The 19,681-nt window shown below is 44.2% G+C and overlaps 2 protein-coding genes across 3 annotated transcripts in view; both read right to left on the bottom strand.

Annotated features, from left to right (window-relative positions):
- RPL31 (ribosomal protein L31) overlaps positions 1-19,681 on the bottom strand; it is a 384,238-nt gene that overhangs the window by 338,026 nt on the left and 26,531 nt on the right. The window lies entirely within an intron of this gene.
- Positions 1-19,681, bottom strand: part of NMS (neuromedin S) — a 53,280-nt gene that overhangs the window by 18,522 nt on the left and 15,077 nt on the right. For both annotated transcript variants that reach the window (XM_069970965.1, XM_069970964.1), the window contains exon 3: positions 18,829-18,879. In XM_069970965.1, coding sequence (XP_069827066.1) covers positions 18,829-18,879 — 51 coding nt within the window. The remainder of the gene's footprint in view (positions 1-18,828; positions 18,880-19,681) is intronic.

The raw sequence follows: 19,681 nt of genomic DNA, 5'->3' as shown, positions 1-19,681 counted from the left end.
CATCCTCTGTGCTGCTGTGACCTCCCCTATAAGATCAGCACCCTCCTTTCCTGACATCCTCTGTGCTGCTGGGACGCTGTGACCTCCCCTATAAGATCAGCACCCTCCTCTCCTGACATCCTCTGTGCTGCTGGGACCTCTCCTATAGGATTAGCACCCTCCTCTCCTGACATCCTCTGTGCTGCTGTGACCTCTCCTATAAGATCAGCATCCTCCTTTCCTGACATCCTCTGTGCTGCTGGGACGCTGTGACCTCCCCTATAAGATCAGCACCCTCCTTTCCTGACATCCTCTGTGCTGCTGAGATGCTGTGACCTCCCCTATAAGATCAGCACCCTCCTCTTCTGACATCCTCTGTGCTGCTGGGACCTCTCCTATAGGATTAGCACCCTCCTCTCCTGACATCCTCTGTGCTGCTCTGACCTCCCCTATAAGATCAGCAACCTCCTTTCCTGACATCCTCTGTGCTGCTGGGATGCTGTGACCCCCCCTATAAGATCAGCACCCTCCTCTCCTGACATCCTCTGTGTTGCTTTGACCTCCCCTATAAGATCAGCCCCCCCCCTCTCCTGACATCCTCTGTGCTGCTGTGACCCTGTGACCTCCCCTATAAGATCAGCCCCCTCCTCTCCTGACATCCTCTGTGCAGCAAGGGACCAAACATTATGTTTATTGGGGCCAGCATGGGGGGGGACAGTAGTGGATTATAATGTGGGCGGATTGACCGGGGGGTGGCAGGTTGGGTGGACAGCCCCGGGCCCAGGGTACATTTAATCTGCCACTGTAAGCAGGGTACCTGTAATCTGGCGTGGTTACGGGCAATATGGCAATTTGGGGTGGTCAGAGGCAAGGTGCGGTGGTCAGAGGCAAGGTGCGGTGGTCAGAGGCAAGGTGCGGTCGTCAGAGGCAAGGTGCGGTGGTCAGAGGCGGCGTGCGGTGGTCAGAGGCGACGTGCGGTGGTCAGAGGCGACGTGCGGTGGTCAGAGGCAACCTGCGGTGGTTGCGTGCAATCTGGGGGGTTATATGTAATCTGGCATGATTACGGGCAACCTGGGGTGGTTATGCGCAACCTGTGGTGGTTACGGGCAACCTGGAGAGGTTACAGACAATCTAGAATTGTTACGGATAGACTGAAGTGCTTATAGGTAATCTGGGGTGGGTACATGTAATTTGGGGTGGTTACAGGCAATCTGGGGTGATTACGGACAATCTGGAGGGGGTCACTGGCAACGTGCGGTGGTTACAGGCAATCTGGGGGTTTACGTGCAATCTGACGTGATTACGGACAACCTGGGGTTTCACTGTATTACTATGATTACTGTGATATTTTCTATAACAGTAATCATAGTTCAGTGACAGAGACTAAATTGGTCTCTGTCACTTTAAATTTTCAGAGTTGGCTGCTTCTGGAGCGCATGCGCACTTCGGAAGCAGCCTGGACGTCGAGGAGGAAGGAGCTCCCAGGATCAGGTGAGTATATGGGGAAGGGGGGGTGACTGGGGGACGGGGGTGACTGGGGGGGTGGAAGGTGACTTGGGGGGGGGGGGCACAGTAACACTTTTTATCCCCTGTCACCAATCATTCATGGTGACAGGGGATAAAAAGTGCCGGCGGCACATTGTACAAGTGATCAGCGGTATATAGTATATACTGCTGATCGCTTGTACCGTAACCCCACAGGGGGTCCCCGATCACTGCCCCATGCTCTGCGCTACCTCCGATGGCGGAGAGCATAGGGCTTTCATTCATTTTTCTCTTTTGATCACTGTGAACAGACATTAGTCTGTTCACAGTGATGGCGGCGGCCATCTTGGATCTGATGGCCGCCGCGGGGAAGGGGGGTTAGATACTGGGGCACTTTTCTTATTTCATCTCCCCCCACCGTGGATTCACGGTGGGGATATATGAAATCCGTATACAAGAGATAGAGGTATGTCATAACTCACCAAGCACACAAATATAAATTCAAAAAGTATACATAATCTTTATTCTTATATCTGTACATACACAAAACAACCCTGCACAAACCCAAAATTTAAAAACACTTAAAACACCTAAATATATCCAGGAGGGACCCTCGAGCAATACATAGAGTCCCTACCTCCCCATATACAGCTACTATATTCGAACCAACACTCTATACAATATATATATATATGCAATACACCAATCTAAGAATGAATAAATAAATGTACAAAAACTATATATAAATATACAAAGTGCAAGTGCATAAACCCCTTAAAGTGCAATATGCATAGATAAATAATTAACCATATATCCAAGTGGTAACCTAAATCAAAAAAATCAAGAAGTATTCCCAGATAGAGTGTGGTCAGCTGAATGGGGTCAAAACACCCTACGCATTACGTCCCGAACCCGGAACTTCGTCAGGGGTACAGACAGGTCATACAGGGTTGCTTATATATCCAACAAAGTAATACATCATATTGAGCACCTGACATAAATAAGTCAGATAACTTACAGGTGGAGGAGAGCTCTACTCCGCATGTCCCTAGGAATGTACATAATCAAAATGGCGCTTCGGCGTGTTCACGTCCGTTCTGCGCATGCTCCAAGGCTATGCCCTATTCTAAGATGGCTGCGTCAAGCTCCTCTAGTATTGCGCATGCGTCCATGTCATCCAGTATATATCAAAAATGCACTCTGCGCATGGGCCAATGCTGCTATCGGCGTTCAATAGCCCAAAATGTACAAGCATAAATATACTCTTATAAAAGCAGTCATGTTGGGGGAACATATCCTTATAGACATAAATAACGGAACAAATAATCAGAAAACGTACTTCTCAATATTTGCGCATGCGCACATAGTACCCCGGGATACAAGTCCACTGTTGTGTTATCGCGCATGCGTCAATACATATACAAAAATAGTGTTCGCAATACTCAAATCAACCCAAAAATTATACCCCATAACAGTATCGCCACCATATATATGATTACAGTGCGGTCACAAGCAACCGAGGAATAATAGCATCCTCATGTTGGACGAACATATCCTTATAGACATAGATGACAGAACAAATAATCAAATGTACTTCACGATATTTGCGTCTGCGCACATAGTACTCCGGGATCCAAGTCCAATATTATGTTATCGCGCATGCGTCAATACGTATACTAAAGTAGTGTCCATAATACTCAAATCAACACACAATTGTAATCCATAGCAATAGCAATATCACCACCATATACTGTATATGATTTGCAATGCGCTTAGAAGTACCCACGCATGCGCAACAGATCGCAAACAGCTAGAGAATAATAGCATCCTCATATGGAGAGATCACATCTAAATGCCTAAAAATATATACACATTTTATAAACCATAAATCTTGTTTTTCTTGTTTGCTCTGTATTGATGCCTCTGTTTGCCGTATTTCACTAGGTGACTTGTATGACATATGATGAGACTCAGCCGTCCAGTGCACTGGTACTTATAATGAATGAGAGAAAACAGGCGGAAAGCTCGATTTATATACTAAAGTCCCTGAGATGATTTCAACTTTTGCCCAGGATATCTTTCTATCTTGTCTCCCTATATACCCTCAGAAATGGAACACCACCTACTAACCTAGGATTTGCTGAGGAAGTAAAGGGACTGGATCCGGATGTCACAGACTATATACTTCTTTTTACAAATTACTGGACTTTTGGTCCTAGAGCCAGGCCTACTTGGGACTCTTATTTTCTAGAGCCATGTATATAGACTTTGAATGTATAAATATATATTTTTTTGCGTTTGATTATTGCCACTTGTATTTATTAACTTAGATGTGAGATATACAGGTGGAGGAGAGACATTGTCCGCGAATTATATAAAGTGGTGCTATAAATTGAAGAAAAAAAAACATTTATTTTCCCCTTCCTTTGTATTAGGTTATGTGCGTATGCATGAGGGTTGGCGGTTTACTTACATTTATCGTCTGTGTGAGTGTATATAATTAGTACTCCTATGTACGTGGGAATCCCAGTTACATATGCCAATAATGTGGCAATATATTCATTTGATACACCTATCCATCCGACTCTCTTTAGGTTATGTTACCATTTGTTTGTACAATAGCGCATGCGTATTATACTCATAGGCATTATTTATACGCCCCGATCTGCACATAGAGGAGATTTATGGTTTATAAAATGTGTATATATTTTTAGGCATTTAGATGTGATCTCTCCATATGAGGATGCTATTATTCTCTAGCTGTTTGCGATCTGTTGCGCATACATGGGTACTTCTAAGCGCATTGCAAATCATATACAGTATATGGTGGTGATATTGCTATTGCTATGGATTACAATTGTATGTTGATTTGAGTATTATGGACACTACTTCAGTATACGTATTGACGCATGCGCGATAACATAATATTGGACTTGGATTCCGGAGTACTATGTGCGCAGACGCAAATATCGCGAAGTACATTTGATTATTTGTTCTGTCATCTATGTCTATAAGGATATGTTCGTCCAACATGAGGATGCTATTATTCCTCGGTTGCTTGTGACTGCACTGTAAATCATATATATGGTGGCGATACTGTTATGGGGTATAATTTTTGGGTTGATTTGAGTATTGCGGACACTATTTTAGTATATGTATTGAGGCATGCGCGATAACACAAGAGTGGACTTGGATCCCGGGGTACTATGTGCGCATGCGCAAATATTGAGAAGTACGTTTTCTGATTATTTGTTCCGTTATTTATGTCTATAAGGATATGTTCCCCCAACATGACTGCTTTTATAAGAGTATATTTATGCTTGTACATTTTGGGCTATTGAACGCCGATAGCAGCATTGGCCCATGCGCAGAGTGCATTTTTGATATATACTGGATGACATGGACGCATGCGCAATACTAGGGGAGCTTGACGCAGTCATCTTAGAATAGGGCATAGCCTTGAAGCATGCGCAGAACGGACTTGAACACGCCGAAGCGCCATTTTGATTATGTACATTCCTAGGGACATGCGGACTAGAGCTCTCCTCCACCTGTAAGTTATCTGACTTATTTATGTCAGGTGCTCAATATGATGTATTACTTTGTTGGATATATAAGCAACCCTGTATGACCTGTCTGTACCCCTGACGAAGTTCCGGGTTCGGGACGTAACGCGTAGGGTGTTTTGACCCCATTCAGCTGACCACACTCTATCTGGGAATACTTCTTGATTTTTTTGATTTAGGTTACCACTTGGATATATGGTTAATTATTTATCTATGCATATTGCACTTTGAGGGTTTATGCACTTGCACTTTGTATATTTATATATAGTTTTTGTACATTTATTTATTCATTCTTAGATTGGTGTATTGCATATATATATATTGTATAGAGTGTTGGTTCGAATATAGTAGCTGTATATGTGGAGGTAGGGACTCTATGTATTGCTCGAGGGTCCCTCCTGGATATATTTGGGTGTTTTAAGTGTTTTTAAATTTTGGGTTTGTGCAGGGTTGTTTTGTGTATGTACAGATATAAGAATAAAGATTATGTATACTTTTTGAATTTATATTTGTGTGCTTGGTGAGTTATGACATACCTCTATCTCTTGTATACGGATTTGTGGTGTGTATAGTATGTCACACCTTTAGCACCAGTGATTCAGCTGTGCATTACCCCCTCCCCTCTTTTGGCAGAGAGATGAAATACAGCGGCGGCACCGGCCCATTAGTGACCGCCGTATCGGCGGTCACTAAGGGGTTAATGGGGGTCAGCTGCGGGATCGCAGCTGATTCTCATTATCTCCGGTGCTGGACACAGATGAGAGCGGAATCGCAATCTCTGCAGCGATCCCGTTCTCATCAGGAAACCCCTGTCAGTCAGGAACGTATATATACATTCCTACTGCACGGGGTATGTGCAATAGGAACGTATATATACATGTTACTGACGTGAAGGGGTTAAAAGATTTACTCATCAAAATAGTCCTGAAATCTTGCAGTTTTCATTCTCATCATCAAGTCTTAAGGCCCTATTACACCAACAGATTATCTGACAGATTTTTTTGAGCTTTTAGGAAGATGAGTCTATCGACGGCCATAGGAAACAATTCAAGTCCCCTGCTATAATGGACAATCCTCCCCCCCCCCTTCTTTCACTCTCCCCAAATCATTGATATTGGCCACACATGTCTGTGTAATCACGCTGATTGCCACTCGTTTACAGCCGTCTAAAAGGACCCTTACCTATGTTAACATAGATAAGTGGTGGCTAAAATTATGCTAGCTCGGAGCCACATAGCTACCCTCAAATGTGTTGGATATACTGAGTGATATACAGCCTTCATTGAATCTGGCATGGGCAAGAGGGGCAACACTTTATTTAAAACAGACCGGTCACATGGTTTTAGGCAGTTAAACTAAGTGCATGGTTGTATTCACTCACAAATTTTTATAGATTAAGGCCCCCAGTGCCAAGATAGTTGTAATTTTATTAATATGGAAATAAGCTCCAAAAGCCCAAGTGGTGTAACCCCTGAATGCAAAAGACCAGGTATTTACTTCCCGCTGCTTGCCTGCAATGCCCCTATGCTCACTTCTATCTGCCTTTAGTTGCTTAATTGACATTTAATAGCAGATCACAGCTCTATTATACTGTGGGCTCTAAATAAGACATAAGAAGAACACTCTAAGGCGTTCATTCTGCTTTTTTTGTTGCAGTTTAACGTGTGTTTTGTTTCAAATTTGTAAACTGATTGGTAAACTGGGACCCATTCTTTTTAATGTGTTTCTAAGTGACATAGGAGAAGGTTTGGTAGGCAATGTTTGTTCGTTTGCTGATGACACAAAAGTGTACAATAGGAGGTGACAGCAATTTAGCTCTACTAGACAAGTGGTCCAAAGAATGAAAACTGCAGATTAACATTTCCAAATGTAAAATAATGCACTTGTGGAGGAGGAATCCTCTATCCTATAATCATATTGGTGTTTTTTTTGTTGGCAAATACTTCAGAAGAGAAGGATTTAGGGGTAGTGATTGATGTTGAAAAACAGTAGGGGGCAATTTATTCCTCATGCCTCATGCATTTTTGTCCTCTCAAGTGCCAATGTTTCTGTATTCTGCATCTGGACAAGACATTGTAAACAGTGTGCTACAAAATAGTAAATAATACATAAAAACATAAAAACAGGTCATGTTGCATACCCAGCAAACAACAGTAAAGTTTTTAAAAAAAAATCTCATTTTATATGCTATGTTCCTAAATTTCCATTTTTTCCTTGCATTTGGACCATTTTCAGCTGTTTTTAATCCGTATTTAGCTTATTAGGCTGCCTTCCATAGGTGTCAAACTCAGGCCCTCCAGCTGTTACAAAACTACAATTCCCATCATGCCCAGACTACCAAAGCTAAAAGCCATACCTTTTATTTATTAAACACTTCTGCTGACTTCACTGAAACCTGATCAGCAAGTTGTCATTCAAATTGTTGCAGTTTAAGGTCTACTGTGGAGAGCATATTTTCCTTTATTTATTGTATACTAGAAAATGTACCCGGCGCTGCCCGGGTATAAAGTGTCAGTGTGTAAATTAGATTTTTTCTAAGGTGCCCAGAAAGCCAAGCTAAAGGTATTGTTTCATCTGAGTTAATCAGTGGAATTAGTGTATACCTGTAGTGCATAGTTGGAGGGGTTCTGTATACCCACATTGTATAGTTTTTAGGGGTCTCGCATATCTGTAGTGCATAGTTGGGGGGCTGTATACCTATAGTGTATAGTTGGGGGGGTCCTGTATACCTGTAGTGTGTAGTTGGGGGGGCTGTATACCTGTAGTGTATAGTTGAGGGAGGTCCTGTATACCTGCAGTGTACAGTTGGTGAAGGTCCTGTATACCTGTACTGTATAGTTCGGGGGTCCTGTATACCTGTAGTATATAGTTGGTGCTGTATACCTGTAATGTATAGTTGGTGGAGGTCTTGTATACCTGTAGTTTATAGTTTGAGGGTCCGGGATACCTGTAGTGTATAATTGGTGGAGGTCTTGTATACCTGTAGTATATAGTTCGGGGGTCCTGTATACCTGTAGTGAATAGTTTGAGGGTCCTGTATAACTATAGTATAGAGTTGGTGGAGGTCCTGTATACCTGTAGACCTGTAGTGTATAGTCCTATATACCTGTAGTATATAGCTGGTGGAGTTCGTGTATACCTGTAGTATATTTGGGGTCCTGTCTACTTGTACTATAGAGTTGGTGAAGGTGCTGTATACCTGTATTATAGAGTTGGTGTAGGTCCTGTATACCTGTAGTGTATAGTTTTGAGGTCCTGTATACCTGTAGTATATAGTTGGTGGAGTTCCTGTATACCTGTAGTGTATAGTTTCGGGGTCCTGTATACCTGTAGTGTATAGTTTGGGGTCCTGTATACCTGTAGTATATAGTTGATGTAGGTCCTGTATACCTGAAGTATATAGTTGGTGGAGGTCCTGTATACCTGAAGTATATAGTTGGTGAAGGTCCTGTATACCTGTAGTGTATAGTTTTGGGGTCCTTTATACCTGTAGTGTAAAGTTTGGGGTCCTGTATATCTGTAGTATAAAGTTTTGTGGAGGTCCTGTGCACCTGTAGTGTATAGTTTTGGGGTCCTGTATACCTGTAGTGTCCTGTATACCTGCAGGGTCGTATTTACCCGTATGGCAGTGTTATTCAGTCACAGTGTGTCGGTATTGGTCATGTCTGGTATGGCGGTGTTATCCAGTCACAGTATGGCGGTATTGGTCAGGTCTGGTGTGGCGGTGTTATCCAGTTATGGTATGGTGGTATTGGTCAGGTCTGGTATAGCGGTGTTATCCAGTCACAGTATGGCAGTATTGGTCAGGTCTGATATGATGGTGTTATCCAGTCACAGTATGGCGGTATTGGTCAGGTCTGGTGTGGCGGTGTTACCCAGTCACAGTTTGCCGGTATTGGTCAGGTCTGGTATGCAGTGTTATCCAGTCACAGTATGGTGGTATTGGTCAGGTCTGGTATGGCAGTGTTATCCAGTCACAGTATGGCGGTATTGGGCAGGTCTGGTATGACAGTGTTATCCAGCACAGTATAGCGGTATTGGTCAGGTCTGGTGTGGCGGTGTTATCCAGCGACAGTATGGCGGTATTGGTCCAGTCTGGTATGACAGTGTTATCCAGTCACAGTATGGCGGTATTGGTCAGGTCTGGTGTGGCAGTGTTACCCAGTCACAGTTTGGTATACCTGTAGTGCCCTGTATATACATGTAATGTATAGATGGAGTAGGGGGTCCTGTATATACATGTACTGTATAGATGGAGTAGGGGGTCCTGTATATACATGTACTGTATAGATGGAGTAGGGGGCCCTGTATATACATGTACTGTATAGATGGATTAGGAGGTCCTGTATATACATGTACTGTATAGATGGAGTAGGGGGTCCTGTATATACATGTACTGTATAGATGGAGTAGGGGGTCCTGTATATACATGTACTGTATAGATGGAGTAGGGGGTCCTGTATATACATGTACTGTATAGATGGAGTAGGGGGTCCTGTATATACATGTACTGTATAGATGGAGTAGGGGGTCCTGTATATACATGTACTGTATAGATGGAGTAGGGGGTCCTGTATATACATTTACTGTATAGATGGAGTAGGGGGCCCTGTATATACATGTACTGTATAGATGGAGTAGGGGGTCCTGTATATACATGTACTGTATAGATGGAGTAGGGGGTCCTGTATACATGTACTGTATAGTTGGAGTAGGGGTCCTGTATACATGTAATGTATAGATGGAGTAGGGGGTCCTGTATATACATGTACTGTATAGATGGAGTAGGGGGTCCTGTATATACATGTACTGTATAGATGGAGTAGGGGGTCCTGTATATACATGTACTGTATAGATGGAGTAGGGGGTCCTGTATATACATGTACTGTATAGATGGAGTAGGGGGCCCTGTATATACATGTACTGTATAGATGGAGTAGGGGGCCCTGTATATACATGTACTGTATAGATGGAGTAGGGGGCCCTGTATATATATATGTACTGTATAGATGGAGTAGGGGGCCCTGTATATACATGTACTGTATAGATGGAGTAGGGGGTTCTGTATACATGTACTGTATAGATGGAGTAGGGGGTCCTGTATATATATGTACTGTATAGATGGAGTAGGGGGCCTTGTATATACATGTACTGTATAGATGAAGTAGGGGGTCCTGTATATACATGTACTGTATAGATGGAGTAGGAGGCCCTGTATATACATGTACTGTATAGATGGAGTAGGGGATCTACCAGTTATTACTGTGGATGTTGTGAGGCAGCTTCCCTAGCAACCATTGCTCCCTGTGAAAATGAAAGCAGTAATCCTATTGGTTGCTAAGGCTCCAACTGCCGTGTCTGTTGCAGCTAATTATATCACCTGTGTGTGCAGTGAGGAGATTTTCCCATTCATCTCTATGGGGCGCTCTTTCCCCTCCCCCTCCCCTCCTGTACATCTGGCGGGGACGGGACCTTCGCAATAACCTTCCCGGGCACCCGATGTATCTGTGTGCCAAATTTGGGGTCAAACGGTTCAGGCGTTTAGAAGTCTATAGAGGACAGACAGACAGACAGAAGGACAGACAGACAGACAGACAGACTTTGATTTTTATGATATAGATTTAGATTCTGGGATTTTACTTGCATTTTTTTTAAAATCAAGATTACATCTGTTACTGTACTAGTTTATTTTTTTTAAATCACCTTTAGAAGGTAGCAACTCATTTACAAAGCTTTGTGTCAGCATCTGCAAACTGGTGTACAATTTCCTATGGGACCCACACATGATAAATAATAAATATATTGAACAAATCAGGGCTCACAATTGATCCCTCAGGGACTCCATTGGATATATCCACTTCCTTAAGACTTGTAGTAAAATCTGGACTCAGACTAGGTGTTTTTCTGAAATGTATGCCAATAAAAATGGTAAAATGGCGGGGGGGGGTTTGGCTCAAAATGCTGTGGTCAGATGTTAGCTGAAACTCATTAGGGAAAAATGATATGCTATTGCAGTGTTCCAGAGCGGGTGTCCACTGCTGTTGTAGCAGCATGTATATGTCGATATTATGTGTTATAGGCTCTAGGGCTGAGGCCCATAGAATGCTGCTTCCGCCATCAGGTATCACCGTGATTTGCACTTTATGTCTACAGCTCAAGCTAAGCTACTGATGTCTCTATTGATCGTATGGCTCATGCCACTGTCTGGTGATTTTTTGCCTTGACGGATCCCTGAGCTAGCTACCTCAGAGGATCTTAACCTATCACCAGGGGTTGTCCGGTCCCCTTGTCCAATTAGATCCCCCCGAAAGGATATATACATAGTGGGGTGGGGCTGTGTGTAAGCTGAGAGATTCTTCCAGGCCTTGGCCTGGGGCCAGGACCCTGTTGTGGAACTATTCCTGATTTCTTTATGTCTGATTATATTCTAGCCATGTCTGGATAGAGCACCTTAAGGAGGAACTAAAGAGACTAAACCTGTTAGTCTACAGGTCTACCCACTAGGTAGGCCTGTAATCCCTGATCTTGTGTCACTCTGTGCCCACCTGATGTAAGGCACATGTAATTTACATCTCAGGCAGATGTAATTTCCCGTGGATACAGGACTCTCTTCTAACAGCCCCAAGTGAATACCTCATGTTTGAATAGGTCGCCTGTCTGTAGCCTGCAGACTCCCAGCACTACAACTACTATGAGTCAAGGCTATTCCACGTTATTCTTCTCAAGGTCTACTCTACTACAAGTGTTTATGGTAAACAGAGGCTGTATTAACTTTTATCTATATCTCTACCAGTGACCCTAATCTTCTTATGTATTCTAGCAAAGCCAGCTCTGTATTATTCAACTTACAAACATCTAAATGTTTTAGATAACTAAACTGTGAAAAAACTGTTTTTTTTTTGCTCTCTCTCTCTATATATATATATATATATATATATATATATATATATTTATTTTTACTGCAATACAATGTTCGTCTTCAATAAAGACTTAAACTATTTAAGTGCCTGGACTCATTAGCATACAACACCTGCACTACTTACACAAGCCCAAAACCAAAAAGCCATGTGACGGTGTATCCAGGGTGAGCAAACATACCACTCCTGACCATTGTGATAAGTGCCTTGTTTGGTACTACAACAGCCCAGCCACATAACACCTGATGCCGCCTCCCTGGTCACTGCACTATACCCACATGACATTTTTTTCTGAGGCTTTTTTTCATGCTGGTTTTACACATGGTAGATTAAAAAAAAACAGACTGCCAATGCAGTTTTTGTGCCAAAGCCAGAAGTGGATTCAAATAATATTGGAGAATATAAAGGAAGGACTTTATACTTCTCTTTGCTGTTGGATCCACAACAACAGTGGCAGTTTTTTAAAAAAACTGCCATGTGTGAAACCAGGGTAGTTTGGCGTTCAGTATGTTTACAGTTTTTTTTTTTTTTAATCACAGCAGGCTCTGCATTCTGCGTTTTTTTTACAGAAACATTGTAGGGGTGGTGGGGGTAAAAACACCAGAGTTAAAAACACCTGTAGCAATTTACTCTAAAGTCTGCTAGAAAAACTGGGGGGAAAAAAACAGAAAAACTACGGGCAGTTTGGTGTTTTTTTTTGGTGACATTATTTTTCAGCCCAACATACGCAGTGCAAAAGTTGTGTCAAAAGGAAGTTTTTTTTGTTTTTTTTTTGTGGCTGTTTTTCACCACCCTCCCCCCCAATAATTGCAATGCAAAATTTGTGTCAAACTGAAGTCTAAGGGCCGGTTAAGATATATCCTGCGGCATTTCTATCCGGCGCAGTATCATCTTGTAACTGATCCTGTTCATTTGAAAGGGACAATTCAAAGCATGCGGCACTTCAGTTGGGACGCCGGATCGCTGTACAGGCCACACGGCAGAACATAACTTGCAGCGTTCTGATGTCTGGCCTTGATGGGGAATGGAAAAAACTGATAAAACGCCTGATGACAACATTTGATTGCCAGCTATATGTAAACCCGACCTAACACATCGAGAGGGGGTGCTGCGTGGCCCTCCAGCTGTTGCAAAACTATAATTTCCATCATACCTGGACAGTCAAAGTTTAGTTGTCCAGGCATGATGGTTATCATGGGGGGGGGGGAGCATTAGGCAGAGGAATCAGCTCATATTTGCTGTGTCTCCCAGGTTACACATGTCTCCAGGGACAATCCAAGGCCCGGAGATGTGTGTGACCTTAGAGGGAGACAGTGAAGGGGGGGATAAAGTATACTGCTCTCCAAGGTCCTGACCACTCAACTGGCGTCTCAGAGCAGAGAGCAGTGGTTGGGAGCCTAGGCAATGAGCTATTAACAGTACAAGGGCACAAAGGGGCCAAACTAAAAAAAAAAAATCAATTTTGCTAATGCAAAGCATTAGCAAAATTGCTTTCTTTTGAATTCCCTATCACTTAACAAACGTTTAGGTGATGGGGATACCCCTTTAAACCTGAATTATTTCTCTTGTTTAAGGCTGCGTTCACACTACGTATATTTCAGTCAGTATATGTATATTTCAGTCAGTATATTTCAGTCAGTATTGCAACCAAAACCAGGAGTGGATTAAAAACACAGAAAGGATTTGTTCACACAATGTTGAAATTGAGTGGATGGCCGCCATTTAATGGCAAATATTTGCTGTTATTTTAGAACAATGGCTGTTATATTGAAATAATGGCTGTTATTTACTGTTATATGGCGGCCATCCACTCAATTTCACCATTGTTTGAACAGATCCTTTCTGTGTTTTTAATCCACTCCTGGTTTTGGTTGCAATACTGACTGAAATATACGTAGTGTGAACGCAGCCTTATAAGTCAGGCTGTAAGGGAGATTTATTAGGCAAAATGCACCACAATACTAATATACTTTACTCTAAACAAAAAGGTATACTATACCCATAACAGCTTTGAGTCAAAGGGGTGCAGCCAAGATGAGATATATTTGATAAGAAATAAGCAGTAGCCTAACAATTAGAACTACATATACTGTATTATGCCATGTGCACCATTTTGAACTGTTTATGCCAGACTCTATACATGACACTACTGATCACTTTAAACGTTATCAAACTTCATTAGGAGCAGTCCGCTAATACACATATATTATTGTTGCTCTCTACAGTGTGTATTGACTCTGATAATAAGTATTAATTAACTTGTTGCAGTCACACCACTTTTTTACCACAATTTTCCCTATTCAGAAACAAGGATACCGACACAGATTTATCAGATTGTCTGAGTCACATCTAATTTTGAGAAACAAAGGCTGAGCTGACAGACTGACAAATCTTAGCTAGTGACTTTGCTGCGATTTTGTGGAAATCACAGTAAGGGTGAGTTCATATGTACCAACCCGCTGCGTACCAGCCCCTTGTGCAAGCTAAATATTTCTGATCCTTTCATTACCAAGCATGACACAGTCTTGTCCTTACCTTGTGCCTGCCTGTTGCCTTGAACTGTATTGCCTGTGTCAGATCTTGGCCTTTTTCTAACTATAAAACCTATATTGCCCTCTCCAACCTATGCTTGTTCATGAAAGAACTCCACCAGTCCAGACCTCAGTTCATACCCAGAATACTCTCCTGCCCAAACACTCCCCCTGGCCTCCTGCAGCAAAGCAAAGACTCTTGTGCAAGGCATAAAGGTGAAAACCAGGGGAGAGAACACCCAAATTCAGCTGGTTAGGTGTCACAGTGGGTCCACACCTGCTGGTTATTACAACTTCTGAAGGTGTCCTGTGGTATCTGGCACCAAGATGCTAGCAAAAGATCCCCACTGATTGGCTGAGCGGACAGCCCATCAGTCGGGTACATGACACTGCAGCTGGAGGAGCTGCAGGAGGCTGGCGGTTGTCAGCAACACTTGTAGGGGTACAATCAGCTTTATTTTGTTTCTTTACCCTGCTGAAAGAGAGTACTGTCATAAGGGAATACCATTACCATGAAGGGGTATCTGGAAAGATGTTTAGGTAGGTAGTGTCTGTCAAAGTAACATCCACATAAAAGCCAGGACCAAGGTTTTCCAGCAGAACATTGACCAGAGTATGACACTGCCTTCACCAGTTTGTCTTCTTCCGTAGGTGCATCCTGTTTCTCCGGGTAAGCATAACCAGCTGTCCCTAGGTATGTGATGCACATGCATCTAACCGTCTCTATGATGAAGAAAATGTAAATGATGAGACTAGGTCACCTTATTCTGTTGCTCCATCGACCAGTTCTCAGATACCCATTGTAGGCACCTATGACAGTGGATGGGGTCAGCCAGGGCCGGGACAAGGAGTTTTGGTGCCCTAGACAGAGAAGGCAAATGGCGCCCCCCCCCCATCAGAATCGGAGCTCCCCACACAGTATAATGTACTGAATGTGCCCCCACACTGTATTAGGATCCCCAATACATACGGTAGTTCTCTTATAACCCTCCTACCACTATACAGTGATTACATATTACATGAATACTGCTCTGAACAAACCAGGAAGATATTACCAATGATACCATTACATAATACCGCCACACCATGACCACTATCACTACAACCCTATAACAGAGCGCAGTTTCATCCATTCTCTTCACAGCACTCTTGGGGCAGCGTTTTGCCTGCGGTCACAAGAGGCCGCTCTCCTTATCACATATCAGTGCACTCACACACCCCTGACCCTGCAGACCATCACATAACAGTGCATTCACACACCCCTGATCCTGCAGAACATCGCATAGCAGTGCACCCGTACACCCTGACCCTGCAGAACATCGCATAACAGTGCACCTGCACACCCCTGACCCTGCAGACCATCGCATAACAGTGCACTCACACACCCCTGATCCTGCAGAACATCACACCCACACACCCCTGACCTCCATACCATCACACTCACACACCCCTGACCTGCAGAACATCGCACTCACGCACCCCTGACCTGCAGAACATCGCACCCACACATACCTGACCTGCATAACATCACACCTACACACACCTGACCTGCAGAACATCGCACCCACGCACTCCTGACCTGCAGAACATCCAACCCACACACCCCTGACCTGCAGAACATCACACCTACGCACACCTGACCTGCAGAACATCGTACCCACACACACCTGACCTGCATAACATCACACCTACACACACCTGACCTGCAGAACATCATACCCACACACCCCTGACCTGCAGAACATCCAACCCACACACCCCTGACCTGCAGAACATCCAACCCACACACCCCTGACCTGCAGAACATCACACCTACACACCCCTGACCTGCAGAACACAGCCCTCAGTGTGGCTTACCTCCTGCTGAACCCGGGAAACCAGCTGCCTCATAGAAAGCCTTGCAGAGGAAGATAGCTCCTCCCACACTGGTCACATGGCCATGACGACATCAAAGGTCCTTTACACCTCCCTCCGGACACTCCATTCTAGTTTCTACCATGATCCTGCTGTGGGTGAGGGGATTACTACACTGTCTGCCCGGGAGGGGGAGAGAGTGGGAGGACATGAGGGTGCTGGTGGTATGTGAGCGGGGAGGGGGAGAGAGTGGGAGGACATGAGGGTGCTGGTGGTATGTGAGCAGGGAGGGGGAGAGAGTGGGAGGACATGTGGGTGCTGGTGGTATGTGAGCAGGGAGGGGGAGAGAGTGGGAGGACATGTGGGTGCTGGTGGTATGTGAGCAGGGAGGGGGAGAGAGTGGGAGGACATAAGGGTGCTTGTGGTATGTGAGCAGGGAGGGGGAGAGAGTGGGAGGACATGAGGGTGCTGGTGGTATGTGAGCGGGGAGGGGGAGAGAGTGGGAGGACATGAGGGTGCTGGTGGTATGTGAGCGGGGAGGGGGAGAGAGTGGGAGGACATGAGGGTGCTGGTGGTATGTGAGCGGGGAGGGGGAGAGAGTGGGAGGACATGAGGGTGCTGGTGGTATGTGAGCAGGGAGGGGGAGAGAGTGGGAGGACATGTGGGTGCTGGTGGTATGTGAGCAGGGAGGGGGAGAGAGTGGGAGGACATGAGGGTGCTTGTGGTATGTGAGCAGGGAGGGGGAGAGAGTGGGAGGACATGTGGGTGCTGGTGGTATGTGAGCAGGGAGGGGGAGAGAGTGGGAGGACATGTGGGTGCTGGTGGTATGTGAGCAGGGAGGGGGAGAGAGTGGGAGGACATAAGGGTGCTTGTGGTATGTGAGCAGGGAGGGGGAGAGAGTGGGAGGACATGCAGATGCTGGTGGTATATGAGCATGGAGGGGGAGACAGTGGGAGGACATAAGGGTGCTGGTGGTATGTGAGCAGGGAGGGGGAGAGAGTGGGAGGACATGAGGGTGCTGGTGGTATGTGAGCAGGGAGGGGCAGCGCTCCGAGGCCACCAGGAGTACAGGAGCCTGTAGTAATTTTTTTTCTTTTAAAATTGCGCCCCCTGTAACTTACCACTAGATGGCGCCGTAGGCCATCGCCTACCCTGGCCTACCCTTTGTCCCGGCCCTGGGGTCAGCATCAGCACTCTGACCGGTCTGAAAGGGAATGTACCATTAGGCCTGGGCTGAAGCACTGGAGGCGGGCCGACCCACCCACAGTGGGAGGACCCCCCCGCCCCTCTATGATGCAGCTCTATTGATTCTAATGGAGCCGTGTCATAGAGAGGTGGGGGCTTCCTCCCACTGGGAGTGGGTTGGCCCGCCTCCAGTGCTTCAGCCCAGGCCTGATGATACAGTCCCTTGAAGCTGTGTAGCTTCCTATTCAGCAAGCTGCGATGCACTGTGTCTTCTGACATCCTTCTGTCATAATCGGAATTTGCATTTTCAACAATTGCTACAGTAAAGGTGGGCATACACCTTCAGTAACCGTTGGACGATCATTCGACAGTATCTCTTTACATATGATTGTTTGTCACTGATAAACGTTCCTGTGTACTCTATGGAGAGGGGAGGGGTAGGCTGCAGAAAGACAGTTCTAGCGGAAGCTTGTCTCTTTGAGAGTGAAGGGCATCTTAACGCTGTAAAGTGATCATAACACTTCAGTGGAGTTACACTAGACGGACTAGCCTTCACATGGATCAATGTGCCTTGGGCGCCCAAGATCCTGTCACCATGGCCACCATTTGTCCTTTCTTGGACCACTTTTGGTAGGTCCTGCCCACAGCACACCGTATTTCCTAATTATTTGTTAGAAGATAATCCATGTTTTTTATGTCACCTGTCATTGGTTATAATCATAGCACTAGCAAAGTCTAGAGAATTAGGTTTCCTTTCAGTTATGCAGATTTATTTTTGGAAATTCTCCAACTTTTAAAAGGAAATTTTTTTAAAATAACAGAATCACCCTTTAAAAAAAAAAAAAAATAAGCATTGATTTTAAACTGCTATTAGCCTTGGGATTTCTTTCTCATCAAGGTCTTGTTTATTTATAGAGGTTATTACTTCTTAGCCCCTGAGGACCCAACTAAGGGGAGGGAGTCAGTGACTAGTTAAGAACAGTACATTATTCATGGAACGAGCTTGGATCACTTGAATGGCACGAGGGTCCAGGTCTTGTGGCAGTAACACGGATGATAAATGCATCTATATAACCAGTCATGTCATTGATTGGAATTGCTCATCAAAGCTGTCTGATAAATAGTATTACATAGCGTGTAGCCTGGTACACAGTAGACAAGCTACAAATAATAATGTACCTGCTCTACGCAAAAAAAAATCCAGTTTTTCTGTTATCTAGCACATATGTGGCTAAATATAATGTACAATAAAAACATATAACAAAGTCACCCACAATATATATATATATTTTTTTTTTCATTTGGTTTTACCTGGGGTTGATCTGACGGTGCTGTCCACTGACTGAAGCAGAATGCCAGTCTCTGGACATAAAAGAAAAAGAAATTAAAATATTGCCAATAACATATAAACCAATAAAATAAAAACCATTAAAAAAATATACATTTTACTGAACTAGAGCCAAGCGTTTATGTAATTCTGATCTTTGGCTCTGTTGATTTTGTCAGTGTGGCTACTGCTTAATAGAATGGATGAATTTTCTGCGGCTGTTAGGTCACTGTCACAGGCAGCTGTGATTTGTAGTGCAATCCGTTTCACTTGTAAGAGTGGGGGGAGGGGGTTGCGCGACCAGGCAGCATGGCAGGCAGTGCGATATGGTGATTCTTGGTCATGTGACTGGGAATTGCCATGTAGCCCTAGTCTAACAGTGATATGAACAAAGACTAAGTTCAATAACACATACTGGAGCTGGTATATTCTGTCACTTACTTATTAATGGACTAAAGGTTGGGTTCATTTATTTGGTCAGTGTGTTTCAGTATTTTTCTAGCCTTACTTTAAATCCTCAGTTTACTTTCAATCCTCAGTTTCCTACATACCTTTTCATATGTTACTGCCCATGGCGACACTAACAACTCCTTCCATACTTGTTATTATTTATTCAATCTCCTTCCCTCAGTTTTGAGCTGCTGCTTTCTGCTGAAGACACAAAAAACTGTGAATGAGCTGTTTAATACATCTCTGCTCTCAACCCCCTCCTCCCCCCTCCCTTCCAAAACTGCTGATGTAAACAAGTCCCTATTAGCAACTTTGTAATGCCAGGAGGATTTATCACAATGAGTTCATTACCAACTTGACAGTTCAACCCTCCCAGCATTACAAAGA

Source organism: Dendropsophus ebraccatus, chromosome 5 (genome assembly GCF_027789765.1).
Source record: "Dendropsophus ebraccatus isolate aDenEbr1 chromosome 5, aDenEbr1.pat, whole genome shotgun sequence".
Classification (NCBI taxonomy): Eukaryota; Metazoa; Chordata; class Amphibia; order Anura; family Hylidae; genus Dendropsophus; species Dendropsophus ebraccatus.
This window is presented reverse-complemented; position numbering and strand designations above follow the sequence as displayed.